The 18599-nt window shown below is 37.3% G+C and overlaps 1 protein-coding gene across 1 annotated transcript in view; it reads left to right on the top strand.

Annotated features, from left to right (window-relative positions):
• The window catches only part of LOC128861694 (glutamate receptor 1), a 262464-nt gene that overhangs the window by 153537 nt on the left and 90328 nt on the right, over positions 1 to 18599 (top strand). The window contains 1 exon segment of the mRNA XM_054099996.1: positions 15282 to 15635. Coding sequence (XP_053955971.1) covers positions 15282 to 15635 — 354 coding nt within the window.

The raw sequence follows: 18599 nt of genomic DNA on the forward strand, positions 1-18599 counted from the left end.
GAATTCGTGAGGCTATCGAGAACATAGGGCAGCCACTTTGCAATTCGGTTATGGAAAATTCCATGAAAGGGTTATTGTCCTGTAAGCGTGGTCGTGGTGGTCATTCGTCTGATGTTATTTTCCACTATTAACGGCATAACTTCCTCTTTATAATGAGATTAACATCCAATCATTTATATTAAAAAGTACACTTTTATTTGAATATCACAATGGCACCTCTGATTGGAGAACTTTTTAAAAATGTATTTACTATTAATTGAAAAATTCGCAACATATTTTCACAGCTTCTAGTTAACCTCATGGTTCAAAAATGTATGGTGTACTGAATATGGCTAACATCTCACTTTCTTTTTTCCTTTTACGAATTATCTGATTGTTTTGACAACGTTCAAAGCGCCTATTTGGCCTTACAAGTTTTCAAAGCCAAGCAGAGCAAGAACTGCAAGCAAAGCCAGACTGCATTGGGCCAACAACTTACGGGATAGGATATGAGCTTGGAAAAGATTGGTCAACTCATTGCAGCTAATGATTGCTGTTGATTATATTGTAAACGAAAAATTTTCTTCTTGTTATTCTTTAATTCGTATTCTAATTATTTTTCATTAACAGTTTTTACTGTTAACAATAACTAAATTTTATTTATATTGGCTACAATTTCCCTATAAGTAGCACAAAATTAATGTGAGATAAATTCTAGGCTGTTGGCTTGGTAAACCTCTCTAGTAAAGCATTTTAATTAATCTTGTCGCGAGTGCATAAATAATCCCTATATACGATTCCCTTATAAACATGTAAACTCTAATTGCAAAACCTACGAACGGAATACAAATTTTGAATTGTCCCTTTCTGACCACGCATTGGGATGTGCTACACCAATAAAAGTAGGAATTCCACTTAATAAAGCCCTGTGATAAAATATTAACGCTTATCTTCTCCTTTAATATAACTATCGCGTCGGAAGCTTATAACGAACTTACAGAACCAACAATTGGCGCTTAAATAAATCAGTCTATTAATAGTAGGTGCGTAACTAAGTTCCCACTGTTTGTCATTAGATGCCGCCAGCAGTGTGTGCTAGTCGATTCTATCATAACCTAAATGTCATAAACCAAGCTTAGACATATGGTAAACAAACTGCTTCGACACCAGAGAACTGCACCGGCTCAGTGTAAAACATTCATACGCTTCACTTGAACAAAAAAACAGGCCTTTGCGTTCAAACGATCGAACTTGTTCAAATAAGTTATTGTCATTGTTCATTTCAGCTCAATCAAATCATGTGCTGCGTTTTAGCTCTCCGATGTTATCACCAATCGTCTTCATAGCAGCCGTTTCGGGTATTTGCTCGTTCGGCTGTACATTCATTTTTTTGAGCAAGAATAAAAGAGCTATAGAGCCAAATCAGCCGGTTTGAACACGTATGATCCCGCATGAGTTTTTGCTTGTAACTAACGATAGCAAAGTAAAAGCAAAATTTTAAAGCAAAAACACTATATTTTCATATTTGTTTTTTTTCTTAAAACTTATAATAAAACACCTAAGAAAATAATGTAAATAAGGAAACATTGCTGAAACCAACTAATACTTTCAAATACGAAACGCAATTTACAGTGTACATTGTACGCCAACGCTCGTTTGCTCGAACATGTGCTATTTACAATAATGACAATTACTTCTTTGAACAAGTTTGATCGTTTGAACGCAAAGGCCGATGCTAATTTCATTCAATGCTGCTTTTTGTTCAATGATTAGATTTGAGCCGAAGACATTAGATCATACGTGTTGACTGAGCTGAACTACGCGTTCGCCTGTATGAGCTGACTGCACTTGACCAAATATTTTGGTTCAATTGACTGAATGTGAGCAAGAAATTTAGCGTATGAACAACTCAAGAAAACAGTAAGCCATGCAGGTCTCTGTTCGACACGTTAGTGATTTTGTTTTGGTTTTGTGAAAATGTCTGATTTTATGCCGAATAATCGTCATTTGCGCGATTGATTTTCCTCTTTCATTCAAAAAAAACGGCGGCTGAAGCCCATCTAGAGCTACAAACAGTTTATGGAGATGCTGCTTTAAGTGAAACAACGTGCCGAGATTGGTTCCGTCGCTTCAAAAACGGTGATTTTAATGTTGTCGACCGTCCGCGTGAAGGGAGGCCAAAAACCTTGAATTGCTTCAATATTAGGAGTTACCCGCCAATCCATTTCCAAGCGTTGCATGCTTTGGGAATGATTCAGAAATAGGAGACTTGGGTTCCTTATGAGTTAAAACCAGGGGATGTTGGACGTCGTTTTTTTTGCCTGTGAACAACTGCTCCAGCGGCAAAAAAGGAAGGGCTTTCTTCATTGCATCGTGGCGGTTGATGAAAAATGGATTAATTACAGCAATTCAAAGAAAAGAAAGTAATGGGGACTGCCCGATCATGCTTTTACGTCGTCGCCTCGGCCGAATATTCACGCTGCGAAGGTTGCGCTATGTGTTTGGTGAGACGAAGTTGGTGTTACTTATTATGAACTGTTAAAGCCAAGCAAAATCATCACTGCGGATCGGTATCAACTTCAATTGATGCGATTGCGCCGAGCACTGCGCGAGAAGCGGCCGCAATACGTGGAGAGGCATGAAAAAGTGATACTACAGCATGACAAGGCTCGGCCTCACGTTGCCAAACCCATTAAAACTCACCTGGAAACATTGGAAAGGGAAATCCTACCCCACCCGCCATATTTTTCAGATATTGCGCCGTCCGATTATCACCTGTTCCGGTCGATGGCACATGGTCTAGCTCACCAGCAGTTCCATTCATATGAAGCCATCAAAAAATGGCTTGATCCGTGGATAGCCTCAATAGATGAACAGTTTCTACCAGAAAGATGGCAAAAAGTAGTAGCCAGTGATGGGCAATACTTTCAATGATTCACTTGTAACCATTCTTTTCAGAATAAAGTAGTATTTTCATCAAAAAACTGCGAAACTTAGTAGCGCACCTAATATAATTTCAATAAAATTCTCCACTTCCGACAAAAAATTTTCGTGGTGGGCACAGTTTTTCCACAAACATTGAGCTTTATAAACATAGCTTTATTCATCAACGTAATTTCTATGAACAGCAACACTATCATTCCAGCGCCGCTCTAACATTTCAATACCAATTTTGCAGAACGATTTAGACCCCAGTTTCAGCGATAACCCCTTTGTCCAAAAAAACCTGATTGGAAAATCTACCTCCAATAGGATCACTCTTTACTATATATAAATTCAGGATTGTATAGTAGGCCAATAGGCTCAATAAAGTGTGTAAGTGTCAATTACATAGTAAAATATATCTGTACATGTAGTAGTTTTTTTGTTCCTATTAAAATATCAATTATTTTTTTTTAATTTTTAATATAATACCCAAAACCATATTTTCAACAACATATATGATTGTATTGGCGCTTAGATCCTCCGTTATTGTAAGTTTGAAGACCACACACGCTTTGTGCTAGGTACATATTCTTAAGGCATGTCATAAGTCGCCCTCGGGTCAGTCAACCAACTCACTCTATTTTTGCTTCATAAAGTTATATTCATGTGTAGGTTTATGCGGTGTACTGATTGTGTTTGCAGTTGTAGTATTTGTTTGTTTTTCAACTCCGTGTTTTATTATTTTACTGTCAATGTTGTGCTCTTGTTATTATTATTATTTCCCTTTGTTATTATTTTGTTCTTTGCACAGTTTGACGACGAAAATGTGGCGATAATGTCGATGTAACATTCAAATAATAGCGCACGCACACAATCACAGTGCAGCCAGTTCCACTCAAAGCCGCACGTTCCGAAGGGTGCAAAAACGAGTTAAAATAAGTAAAAAAGTGCTGAATTCGGTATGGACCGAACTTCATATACCCGCGCATATTTTAGTGAAATATTATTTGGTTTGACTGTTGATTTTTTGGATCAAACAACTTCATAGGCATTGCTTGTAATATTAGAGGGACGGACATATAAAGAGGGTCATATGAAAAGTGGACGTGTATAGTCTATGTCTATATCTAGTGGGACTTCTTTCAACTTTATATGAACAACATTAAAATACCACTGGGCACAAATGCAAGGGTATAAAAATAAAATGGAATATATGAAAGTTTCCCTCAAGGAGGAAACTCTTTATTTAGCTTTCAGAAGGCTTCGCATTTTGATGACATACCAAACGATATGTAAATCGTATATGACCTCCATATTACATACTTTCACTCCAAAGACCATAATCATAAAAGCGTGTGCGGAAAACGATACAGTGAAGTGATATTCGAAATATAAGCCAGATGAATTCATGTTGGCATTGAGCTGTACTTACATATATACATACATACATAAATATTTATATGCATTCAATATTTTTGTTTATAAGCCTAAGCCTTTCAAATATTTCTCTTACAAAACGAAAATGCCATTGGCTTTTGGATATTCCATTTACATGCGCCAAAAACGCGATTTTCTCAGGCAAATATGCGTTAAGCCAACTTTTAATATTTCCTCACACACCAACATAAGTAGAATCCGATGGATATATCGATAAACCTTATCAAAGGAAGTGGGTGTTATTGCTATTCCATAATTTACTTGAATAATTGAAGTCATTGGTTATGATACTCAAATAAGGATTCGAAATTTTTGGCAAAACTTATTCGGTATTTCTAAACTTTCTATGTATTGGGTGAAGTAATAAGTGCTGAAGGTTTTACGCTAAATCTTTAGTGAGATATGGTGTAACGGGTATTTTTTAAGAGCTTGAGAATTAAAATGATAATATAAAACAGAAATATTGTCGCCATGATTTTTTTTATTATAATCGAGAATAAACTATTAAGGTTCAAGCATTTATTTTTTTAATGTGATTTTCGGAATTTCGAATTTTTTGACAATTTTTTCCAATAAATCTGTCTTCAATGGTGACTTGGGTATTGCAATGAATCAATTATGTGGCAAGTAGCGCCTTCTTGTTGAAATCAAATGTCATCGATGTCATCGGGAAACAAAAAACAGCATGGCTCGATGGCGCTCGGCATTCACCGTAACGTCAGGTGTTTTCTCACTTAGAAAGAAGTAATGACCGATAATACGTCAAGCTTTATGCAATCGACTTAAAGGTGTTTCGATATTTAACGAACCCTTATTGGAACCTGATGGCTAAAATTAATTTTGACAAAGAAAAATCGCAAGAAATCCTCATTCTTGAAGTCGTTAGCAAGGATTTATATTATCACCCCTGCTCATCTATGCTGAGAAAATCGTTCAAGAAGATCTTTGGAATTCACGTGTGGGCATAAAATTTAATGCGCTGGTTATAAATGATATTAGATACGTCAACAGTGGTAGGCTTATCACCTACTTTGTCAGAAATCAAATAGATTAACGAAACCAAAGCAAGACAGTCTTTTGTCGAGGCCCCATGCTCCCGAGAGGAGTGAACAAGGAAAAACAAAACGCTGACGATATCACACTTCTTACTCATAAATTGAATGATGAATGACTTGCAAATGATACTAAATAAAGTTGATCATCAAAAGGAAAATAACGGTCTTGAAATCAACACCAATACCATAAAACGAATTTCACTGCAGTAGCAGTGACGCAAGCGTAGCTACTAATCGTACACGGATGGTTCACAATGCTCAGCCGAAATAAGAGCTAGAATAGAAATGTCTACATCTATATTCTGTAAGTTAAGAAAGATCTTAAGTTGTTATGACTTCAATTTGAATCTTAAAGTTCATCTAATGAAATGCTATGTGGCTGACAGGATCAAGCGAATTTTGAAAACTGCGTGGGCCGATCTGGTTTCTCACGTGGAGGTTTTACAATGAGTTAATCGAGACCGTGAACTTCTACAATACGGGGTCCAGCACTCGAAGTGTAACCAATTAAAAAGCCATACATTTAGTTTAGAAAATTACTTTTATTCAATTCAAAGTAAAAAATGTATGAAAATAATACAAAATTAAGAATCAATTTACTTTTGCTCGATATGACCATCTTTTGTTTTGACTATGACCTTGAAACGGTCCAGAAACGAATCGCAAGCTGTCCAAATTTGACTTGCAGGTATTTTGGCCCACTTGCCGACAATGACTTTTTTCAGCGCCTCGAGACTGGTGAATCTTTTAGTTCGGACCTTGCTCTCCAAAATAGCGCAAAGAAAATAACCCATCGGACTCGCGTCTGGTGAGTTTGAAAGTCATTGTGTGGACGTTATGAAGTTCCGAATGTTGCTTTTTAGTCATTCCTGGTTCACTCGAGCTTTGTGAGACTGTAGGAAAGGTACATGGTCCGCCACTGAAATGTTTGTCTGCCCACGGTTTCAAATCAACCCCCAGGGCACTTTTCCAATAATATTTCGCATTTAGCTTGACGCCAGGCTCGATTAAGCGTGCCCATCTGCGGTTATAGTGGCCCAAACCATTACCTGTGGCGGGTGCTACCTCTTGGTAGCCAAGTGATGACTCAAATCCTCGTATGAATGATCGGTAAAATAAACCCTATCATTTTGGGAGTTAACGAATTGCTTAATCTGAAAAATTGTCTCGTCAGAAAACACAATGGTCGGAAATTTACCGCTTTCGGCCATACGAAGCAACTCCTTCGCTCTCTCTAGTCTGACTTGTAGCTGCTTTTTTGAGAGGTCATGCGCTTTTTAGATCTTGTAAGGCTTGAGTATGAGATAATGTTTTTGTATGGCGCTTTTGTAAGCAATACTCTGGACTATCATTTAGTCAACTAACAGACAGCTGATGCCCGTACATCAGCTCCTCGAGTGGTCTGAAATTGGTTACACTTCGAGTGCCGGAACCCGTAAAACGTCGCGAGACATTGGACACATACACCAAGTACCACACGTTACAATTAATACTGGAAGGAAAGATTGAAGGCAGGAAGCAGTTATCATGATTATGAAATATAAGGCATTGGACGGGCATATGCAATATATCAGAATTATGGACCACAGCTAAATACCATATGGAGACATTTGTAAAGGAATTGTAAATAATATAAATTAATACATTTTATGCAATGAACAAAAAGACATTCGTAAACGAATAAGAGAATAAATAGGGAGAAGAGGGAGAAGACCCATTGATACCGTCACCGTATAAACTGCACGTAAAATGAAACGTTGCTCTAAGAACTTCGCGAACAGTTTTGTTTTTTCGAAGCAAACGTCCACAATTTAGAAGCCTTGTTCTGGCGTTTAACGGCCCATGGTTACATGCCAAACCTGACTGAACGGAAATTTTAGCACAATTTCATGTGGCATTCCCTTTCATGAAACATATTCCTTTGCGAATTTTATATCTGATGACGCCAAAGCACACAGCCGGCTTCATTTCGTTCCAAAATGACAGTGCAAAAAGCAAACATATTATGTATTCCTGAGTATCACTACGACCATAGTGAAAAGTCGGAACAGACTGGTAAAAAAAGTGTGCTGTTCATGAAACCCGTTAAATCTGAAATAAAGCTGTGAGTCCTATGATTACCTTGCACTAAGTCCGTCGACGAAAGTCATATAAGACGTCGAGTTGAACATGGATGTGAACTATTTTGAACCACTTGCATAAAGATAATTATAACTGCATTGATTTCGTCTTCGAAATAAAGCGAAGAAACGTTGAGAAATTTTCCTTCATCTAATTACATCAGGAGATTTTTACAATAGACAGTTTCAATGCTTTACGATGAAATCTCATGGATTTGCGGCACTAACTACAAGGGAAAGTCATAGAAGAGTGTGATTATATTTTAATATAATATGCTCGAATGTAAAGCTAAGCTTATCAAATTTAATTCAGGTAGAAAATTTGACTATTTATTCAAAAGACTAGCAGCACAGTTGAAGTTTCATGAACTACCTTAAAATGCACACAATTTTATATAGATATTTCTCAATCTATGAAACTATTCCTTTGCATGTTACCGTAGGTGCGTTTACTCGTAATATCTCATCCAGAGTTCCATCTATTGCATTATCTTGTTTTGCAATTTTTTTTTCCTCCGATTAAACTAAACTTGTGCTCGCCTGTATACGGTCTTATTACTGACACCGAAATAAATAAATAAGTAATTGGCGAGTGCACTTCTGTTTGTGGCGTGCGTCTTGATGTTGTTTCTCAAATGGAGGGACCTACAGTTTAATATCAACTTCGAACGGCAAATAGTTTTTAATGAGGACCTTTTTCATGGCAGAAATAAACTTGGAGATTTGCCATTGCTTGCCGAGGGGCGACCGTTGTTAGAAAAAATGTTTTCTTCATTTTGGTGCTTCACGGAGATTCGAACCTGTGCACTCGCGAATTCTAGTTACGCATCAACGCGTTCGGATACGCTGCCTCTTGGCACATACACAACCAAAAAAACCAAAACATCTGATTAATTATTCAAGTATGTAAATAAAAGCATAAAATATCAAGTTAAAATATATCGGGTATAATGGACTAACGCCACACGTGTGCGCTGGAGTCTCCAAAAATAACGAATAATAGTTCTTACTGTTTGGTGTTGGTGCCCTGTGCTGATCATCCATTTCTTTCTTCCGATGCTACACTTGCCACCGTGCGTGTTTGTCTAATGTCCGTGGTGCCCTTTTATAGCAGTATTGTGGCGTAACTCGCTGTCAGCTTTAATATTGTGTTGTATTGTACGCATCCATTTAGTTGTTTATAAAACCTAACCAAACACCTATAAAACACAAGCATCTACAGAATAGTAAATTATTACAACTTATTTCTAAATACTAGAAATGTACGAAACTGAATGAAGAAAAAAGCTTTCATTAGAAATAAGAGGTGAAAATATTTAGAAAGATATCTGCAAAGTGCCGCAAAATTAAGCACTCTATCGGAAGATGTATAATTTTTGCAAGTGGCATCCTACGTCTATCATGTTTGACACTTGTGAACTACACATACGCAGAATACAACCAGACAAGCAGTAGAGCTCGTAAAAGTCAAAATAAAGGCTTCCATCTCTTTATATTTATTTCGTAAAAACTAACATTGTTTTATTTAGTAAAAAAAAATTTTAAAACGAAATTGGTTGACTAATTTTGCGACTTTTTGTATTGTGTTGAAGGAGAAATAAATTAGGACAAAATCGAATATCTTGTTTATTTCAATTATATCACAATTAGGGCATTGCGTTCATATTCAGTTCTCCAATTATTCTTATGAACAGTTAATAAAGCAGGAGAAATGTTGAAATTCGATCAAAAATATAACACTGAATAACTGGACTTTTTCACCTTTTTTGTATTTTGTGTGGTAACCGACCCGTTCTAGAATACTTAAAAAAAGCGTCCAACACATTTCAGTATTTTTCGAGCTTGCCTCTTTGACTATATTTTTTACTCTATTATGCTTCCAGTGCCTCCAACCGTCAAAGGCTGTTCCATTTGTTATACTAAAGGGAGTTGAAACTTTGATTGATTTTGAATAAATACAATTTTTTTAAGAAATTATTATCATTTCTCTTTATTATAATAATATTGGTATATCTCAATTACGTATGGAACAAAATATCGGCCAAATGGCCGCCGCGCCTTGACGGCACACCTCCCACCGATGGTCAAAATTTTCAATGACGCCGAGGCATAATTGAGGTTCTATGCCTTTAATATGCCGAATTATCTCATCCTTTAGCTCTTGAATTCTTGCTGGCTTATACAGGTACACTTTTTTTTCAAATAACCCCAAAGAAAGAAGTCCAACGATGTCGTTCACGATTAGGTGTGGTTCACGCCATGTGTCGCCCTTGAAATTTAACCACCCTTTATATGATATATTATACTATCCATACTAGGTAGACATTACTACGGCTTCAGTTTTAAATTATTGAAACAACTCAAAATTCTCTTTCTTCTTTGAAGTTTATCCTGCTTTTAATAAAAACGTAAATAGTGCACCAGCATGAGTGTGAAAATTGTGTGTTTTGACAGGAGCTTGTCTGCGCCACCTCCGGTGAAAATACCCGTTATTGTAGTGCTACGTTAGAGGAAAGTAATTTTAAGCCTCATACCATTGCACCCCCTCGGTCGATTTAAGTTAAATACAAAAAAATTATCGAGGTGCCATTCTTCAAATTAATGTTTTGTAATTAAATTCCCGAAACTTATTTACCACACCTGGCATGTGTGTTGGTTCCATGTTTTCCTCCCAAGCCACAATCTACTCATTACAAATGAGGTACTTAAGCAGAAAATGTGCGATATTTGACCAGCAAAATGCGACACAACCTTAACCAGTTACAACTCAAAACATATATACAGTGGCTCAAAGAAATAATGGAACAGTATGGATTTATACATTTATGACTTAGTAATAAAATAATAAAAATATATTCAACTAAAATAATTTGTGGTTTAGAAAAATTTTTAATATTAAAAAAACAAAAAAATAAAAACATACACTTTAAGCCCCATAATGGAACACTCTATAAAATGTTGACATATTCTCCGCTGAAAACTACTCCCAACTTCATTTTCGGTTTGAAATCGCGCCGTTTGGGTTGCGGAATTCCTCGAACAGTTGATTTCCGTTGGTTTAGTTACTTAAGGTTTTAGGCTCAATTTTTGCAGGCTCAATTTAGCAGATTCGCAAGAATCTCCCTAACTTTTAATGCTTCAGAAGTCTGGCCTATGTCACCAAGAAAACTCTGCCATGAGATACAGATCAGCCAGGACTACCTAACCAAGGCTCTGTAATGGTATGAGGTGCAATATCTGCAACTAGACCAGGTAATTTTCATATTATATATATATATATAATTGGCGCGTACACCCATTTTGGGTATTTGGCCGAGCTCCTCCTCCTATTTGTGGTGTGCGTCTTGATGTTGTTCCACAAATGGAGGGACCTACAGTTTCAAGGCGACTCCGAACGGCAGATATTTTTATGAGGAGCTTTTTCATGGCAGAAATACACTCGGAGGTTTGCCATTGCCTGCCGAGGGGCGACCGCTATTAGAAAAATGTTTTTCTTAATTTTGGTGTTTTCACCGAGATTCAAACCGACGTTCTCTCTGTGAATTCCGAATGATAGTCACGCAATATGTACAATAAGTTATGACTTGCGCGTCATTCGGTATAGACGTGTTTTCATCGAGCTCCGTGCTTTTTACTTTTTATTATCTAATATACTTTGTTTAAAAAATTCATAATCTAAATAAATAACAAATGTTATTGAGACAGTGACTCCTTTATTGATATACAAAGCATAATTTGCATATTAGCTGTAAAATGCCGTGTGTTTGTGGGCAGAGAGTTGATCGCAACAAAGTTAATGCCAAAGTTCAATGCGCTAAGTGCGGCGAATTTTTCCATTTAGGTTGTGTTGGGATTTTACAAAGCGATTTAGAATTTTTACTTAGCACTAACAACAAATATTTGTGCAAGGACTGTCAGGCTACTCGTCGGGCGTCTATTCGCTCCCCTCCCCTATGCCCTTCCCCAAGTGAGTGCATAATAAATAAAACGAAAAGTGCGTGTTTATCTAATACACAATCTCAAGATGTGAATATCGAAAAACAACAACCGTTGCCGACTAAACAGTCAAATCAAAATATAAACGACAATAATCAGCAAGTCTCTTTGTTAACCGTGCTAAATGAAATTTCTGCTCTTAAAATAGAATACAAGAGCGCGGTGACAATGCTAAATATTTTACAAACAGAAAAGCAGCTCTTAGTTGAAAAAACGGAACATGTGCATTCCGAGATTAAAGCTATGCGCAAATCACACGCCGAAGATGTGGTATCAGCTATTTCCATGCTCACAAAAGAGGTCAAAGAACTCCGACGCATTGCATGCTCGCCTCCTTTTTGGATCTAGACTTTTCCAGAGCGAAACATGTATTTAATACCCAATTAAAAAATTTCTTCCTTTGTAAGAATTCTAAATAACTACCTAATATATTTTGTTAATTTAGTTTAATAAGCTTTAATTATGTCAACTACTTCTATGTAAATACTCTTAGTTCTATTGTAGTCAGTAAGAAACTTTGTATTTCTTGACTTTCTAAAATGAATTAATCCTCTCTGTAAGTTATAAGAAATTTTATCTTTTTCTTTTTACTCATTAAAATTGAAGCTAGTTAACTATAAGTTTAATTTTACTTTGATTAATTAATTTAGCATTAATCTGTTTTCATAGTCTGTAAGAAATACTGTATTTTAAGACTATTAATTGAATTAAATAAATAAATAAATATAATTTAAACCTTTTAAAAATATGAGGAAGAACGCTAGAAAGCTTGGAATAAAAAAATGATTTTATTTTTTACTAAAACCCTGAAGTGCAAGGCAGGCTCACGTTGTGTGCTGTAAGTTACTTTACAATTGCCCTCAAGTGATTGCAACGCCACCACAATCGCCTGATTCAAATGTCATAAACCACGTCTGAAGTTATTCGGAACATAAATTTAAAAATTATCGTATGCATAATAAAACAGAATTGGTGGCAACTTTAAAAATTGCATGGAGCAAAATTCAACAGTTGGCGGAGCGGATGCCAACCCAGTTGAGAGCTGTGATTCAACAAACAGGACTCGTAATTCATATTAAGACCAATATGAATTAAGTTTTTTTTTAATTTTTATTGTGTTTTATTATCACTTTGACTCCATTAATTATTCATTGTTCTACTTCATTATGTTTTGTACTAAAAATCTTCTTTTTTTTTAATACAAAATTTTGTTTATGTTTTTTGTTAGCAGATAATTAATGTACTTAGTCCTGCCACAATTTCTGTTACAAGTTAAGTCCGTTAAAGCTAAGAACTTATAATACTTTTTTTAATGAAATTAGTTTTATTTAATCAAAACAATTTTAAAACTTCATCCGCAACGGTAACCATTTGTCTATACACAAGCCTCCAAACGGTTGTGCCATTCATTTATTGCAGCACCCACGGTTTTCGTGGGTATTGATTTCGCTGCTCGAACGAAAGATTGTGTGAGACTCTCCAATTTTGCTGTGAGGTCTTCGAAAAGCAACGTTCTGACCACAAATAGTAGTCTAATAGATTCAGATCTGGACTTCCAGATGGCCAATGATCTACGATTATGAACCCAAAAATATTGTTTTTTAGCCACTGCTGGGTGGTTTTTGTCTATGGGTTGGAGCGGAATTTTGCTGGAAGATCCAACGCTCCTCATTAAAGAAAATTCTGTTCAACTTCCAAAACATCCTCGTACAACTTGCCCCGATCTTAACCACTTTTTCGCAGAAATGAAAAGATGTAACGGCTTTACAAGACACTCCCCATCAAACCATTACGTTGAACCCTTGAAAGAACATTATTTGTGTCTTTAAAACATTTTGCCATTTTGCTTATTAAAACTTTCTTCAACAGTAAAAGCTTTCGCTTCTGTGAAAATAATATTTTCATGGTCATAGACCGCGTGCCACCAAAGAAGTTGCTTGCATCTGTCTAGTCTAATTTTCTTCAAGCGCCTCGTCAAAAGATGACTAGTTGAGCGACAGAAGGCTGGAGATCATCTTTAATTCATCTTGACATAGGTCTGGTCGATAAATAAATTTCCCTGGAAACGATTGTCTGCTTTCTAAGCGGATTTCTGGGAATTCTTTCTCGAACGGCTTTCATGGTTGGACTGGTTCGAACCACGCGAGGACGACCACTTCTTTTTCTGTCTGTCACTTCAGATGCTTGGGAAAAACGATTTACCGTGCGTTAAGCAAACGGTCAGTCAGTAATTCGTAGGTCTCACTTGCACTTTTACCACACTTCTGTAATGCAATGTGATTTTCCTTAGCTCCCCGCTCCATTGTTAACAGGCGAAATTTGCTAGGAAACTGAGTACTGAAATCTAGACACTGAAAGTTAATAATATAAACCAGCCATTGCGATTTGAAAGAGCCATAATGAGAAAAATATACGGTCGCATTCGGCTTGAAAACTGCACCAACGAAGGTAGGTAGGTAAGTGAAATGGTTGAAGTGCGAGTTTGGCACTCCACAAGTTGCACTAAACCTCCGTTCTGATACCATTATGAGACTTCAAACACGCAGATATCTTCAGCCATCCAGAGCTCTTGATATAATTGAGATGGTTGATGGGAGTTTGGAAATTGAATGGCGAGGAGTCCTTCGTATATTGTACTGGGGCTAAATGGTTCTCGGAAAAGCACATGAAGAAATGGAGCTCCATCTTTTCTGCGCTTTCCTGAGAAATAATTTGTGCAGTTCCCCTTTAACAACTGCCAGGGGGATGCCGATGACCGGGTAAGAGGTCTCTGAACAAAATTCAGTCCCCTTCCTGACAAGCTCATCAGCAATTTCATTTCCCTCTATGTTATATCCTGGAACCCAGATCAGAGAAATGTTGAGCCCAACGAAAGAATCCAAAAAATTGTGTTTACTTTGCGTCCGATAGGAGGTAGAAGGAGAAGCCGACCAAGAAAGAGGTGGCTTAATGACATTGAAGCAGACTTAAAAACGACGAACGTTCCTAAATGGAGAAATGAGGCAAGAGAGAGACTGAATTTGAGGAGGATTGTTGATGAAGCTATGGTCTACCACCGACTGTGAAGCTTAGAGAGAGAGAAATGAATACGAACAAAAGCAAAAATAACGGTACTTTTTTCTGCGAATTGGTTTTGGCCGTATGCATTGTACACTTTGGCACAGAATTTGTGGCCATACTAAGTATATTAAATATACTTCTTAGAATAAATAACTGGGTTAATAGAATTTTTATGGGATATCTTAGTATTATTGATGAACTGTGTGATTTCATACTGCTCCCTTTATGACTTTGAGCCACTGTAAACACGCAGATATGCTCTAATATGTGCCCTTAAGTACCCTACATGCGCATATAAGTGTAAACATAAAAACAGATTTTAAAAAACCGCTTTAAATGTAGAATAAAATGGTCACACACCGGCCGTGAGCTCCATCACCAATTAACATATTTGTATGGTTTGGTTTCGAAAACATTCGCACTTGCGCATATATAGATATACACACTATATACATTCATATTTATTTGAATACACTTATATACTTTACATCTGTGCACCTTATGTGTCGTGCTGTCCAGTGAGACAAAAGCGTCAAGTAATGTTCTCATTATATGCACCTCCGAGTATGTTAACATTTCCTACAGTTTCCGGTACATCAACCAACAAGAATAACAACAACCAAATACTACCACGAATTACAAAAACCACAATACTCTACTTTACCATTCTTACCCTTATTTACCCTATCCTTTCTTTCAATTCACACAGGCACAGGCCGCCCTCATGTACGACGCCGTTTTTGTTCTGGTCGAAGCCTTCAACAAAATATTGCGAAAGAAACCTGATCAATTCCGCAACAACATACAACGACGAGGTCAACAAACACTTATGGCAGCAGCCTCCACGTCCATTAACGGTACAATGGGCATGTCTGGTGGCGGGAATGCTGGTGGCATTGGTAGCAGTATTGGTGGTAGCGGCAGCGGCGGAGGTGGTGGCACTGGCGGTGGTGGTGGAGGTAATGGCGGCGGCAACACGCCACGAGCACTCGACTGCAACACATCGAAGGGTTGGGTAAACCCATGGGAGCATGGTGATAAAATTTCGCGCTATTTGAGAAAGGTAAGCGAGTGGATGATGTGCATGATTCGGTATTGAAACAAGTGTGGGTGTTAAATCACGTGTGGGTGTATATGTGTGGGTATGTGTGCTTGCCAACACCAACCGCTAAGGTACAAATAAAGTTGGTAAATATTTAGAAAAGCCATGGCAGAGGGTTACCTGACAGTTAAGCAGCTGGAGGACTCATTGTATTTGTTAAGACTCTTTGTGGTTGTGAACTTTACCCACAGCCAGAGGTTAAATGAGTGAGTGAGCCTAGAGTTGGGCAGAAATATGCGGAGTAAGCTGTTTAGTGCATTGAACCGTATCTGTCATGGGAACAGAACTTGTAATATGTATTGTTGAGAAATCTATATCAACAAAGCAGAGTTCGCGAAATCTACAATGAGTTGAATGCAACATTTAATGCGATAGTGATAAGTATAAAGCTTGTCTCTTTTTTTTGAGTTGAACTTCAGTGCTAGTTTAAGTAAAGAATAAAAAGAGTTTTTTGTATTACCAAATTTTTTTTCTGCATTTAAATAAAACTTTATCAACTGCTTAATTGCTTTAGGCGCAAAGGCCATAAGTAGATGGGTTTTCAAAAACGCGCCTAGGTGGTGTTTTAATATAAAACACGCATAAATTTAGTCTGAATAGACTGCCCGGTTCGCGATGAATTTGCCAGAATCAGCTGATGGGCTGTGTTACGAAAAAAATCAACACAATATTAATTCGTTCCCGTCCAAATAACGGCTGATTGAACGAATGTGTGAACTCATGTAAAATAATGATCCAAGTTTTGGCTGCCGAATCCCCTGAGTCATTGCAACCGAAGTTCCGCTCACAAAATTCTTTTTCACTAAACCTTGTAAATTTCGAGTTCGGTCAAATGTAGCAGTTTTGCTTACCGTTTTCTTCGATTGCAGGGGCGTTGTGCATCATGAGTTCTAGCCACAGGGTAAAACGGCCAATAAAGAATATTACCTGCAAGTTTTGAGCAATTTGCGCGAAGCAATCCGCCAGAAACGCCCGGATTTGTGGAAGAACAAAAATTGGCTCTTGCATCACGATTACGCCGCTGCTTACACTTCGTTGCTTGTGCGCGGCTTTTTGGCCAAAAACAACACACTAATGATGCGACAGCCACCGTATTCCCCAGATCTGGCCCCTGTGACTTTTTTCTTGTTCCCGAAACTTATGAAAGGACGACGCTACGCTACGATTGACGAGATAAAGACGGCATCGAAGGAGGAGCTGAACAAGATAAAAAAAAATGATTTTTTGAATGCTTAGACGATTGGAGAAAATGTTGGCACAAGTGCATAATATCTCATGGGGACTACTTTGAAGGGAACAAAATAGATGTTAATGAATAAAGAAATAATTTTTGAAAAAACACAAAATTCGCGATACTTTTTGAACACACCTCGTATACCTACTTTTGTTAATTTTACAAGGTGAAGCCCAAAATAAGCATGACTGAGCTAAAATAGAAACGCCAGGAGCTTTGTTCTGGTAACTTCGAGTTTATTTCTTCAAAATAGTCCCCTATGGTATCGATGCACTGTTTTGTGTGATCTAAAAGCTTTTTGAAAGAGTGTTTCGGGTCATTCACCGGAATGTCCTTCAGGATGTCGGTATACACCTTTTGGATGGCCACAAAACGTTTTCCTTTCATGGCCACATGCAATTTTCCGAATAGGTCGAAGTCACAGGAAGCGATTTCTAGTCAAAAACTCAAAAATTATCATGCAATAAGCGCCAGCTTCCTCCTTCTTGGTATTCAGGGCGAATTCGACGAATGCGATGCAACAAACGCTTCAAAACGTTGGGAACGAACTCCTTGTGGACTGTTCCATTGGAATCGTAAAAACAAATGAGCATCGACTTTATTTTTGACTTCTCCAAACTAGATTTTTTGGGGGGTGGCACGTCTGGGGCCATCCATTCGGCACTTTGACGTTTAGTTAGACGTTTCACCGATTTTAAAACCAAATTTGATATAAGCTCTTTGTTCGAAACTCATTTTTGTACTGATGACACTGTAGATGCAATAACTTAGCTTCCACTGAATCGAATGTCACCAAGCTTTCACTGGAAGTCAGTTAGGAATGTAGCTTCTAACGCACTAACTCATAAAAAAAATATGCCATCAAAAAAATTTGTATGACGCCAGTCTTGTTTATTTTGGACTTTACCTTGTATTAATAAAATTCTGAAACTATCCACATATCCTCTTCAGTCTAATCAAAGCCGAGAAAAAGCAAATAAATGTCATGTAATATCATCCACCTTCCGACAGGAGACATATTTGTGTAAGCCAGCCATAATTTTACCCGCTGGTGTTCCCCCGGTAGTAATAAACTCAACCAGCAATCTTAGCAACTTCCTTTTAAGCTTAATAGAAAATTTGTGCAATCCTCTTTTTGAAGAGAGCTTTAGTTTTTATATAGGTACTGGGGTACCGTTTCTGTATATTTGCCAAATGATATTTCAAATCAACCTAAGAGTTCCTGTAAACTCTAGATCGGTACCTGCTTCTGGTCTCATTGGTTGAGTCGTGTTTTCACAGTTCACTACCTCATCAGTCAGTGCGTTAACGTTTTAATTTTACTACAACTGATTCAAAGACAATATTTATTACTGAATTGAAAAATATTTGCACCGAAAATTAGTCATTAAAAATTTATTATCAGTCATTTAACATTGAAGTGGTTCGTCATCACAATGAAGCAGGCTACAATAATGAGCAAAAATTTGAGCATATCAGTGGAAAACCATAAATTATACTTACTTATACATTCACTGCTCAAAAACACAATATTACAACAATAACGTCCACATCCTGTTGTGGCATCCATCGTACTTGTTGAACCAATTACACGGCAAAGTCAATGTGTAACGGATAAGCTTTGAGCAATTGCCAACAAAAACACCATTTAATTGGATATCACATCATCATTTCATGAACACAAAGGTACT

The sequence above is a fragment of the Anastrepha ludens genome, chromosome 4 (assembly GCF_028408465.1).
Source record: "Anastrepha ludens isolate Willacy chromosome 4, idAnaLude1.1, whole genome shotgun sequence".
NCBI lineage: Eukaryota > Metazoa > Arthropoda > Insecta > Diptera > Tephritidae > Anastrepha > Anastrepha ludens.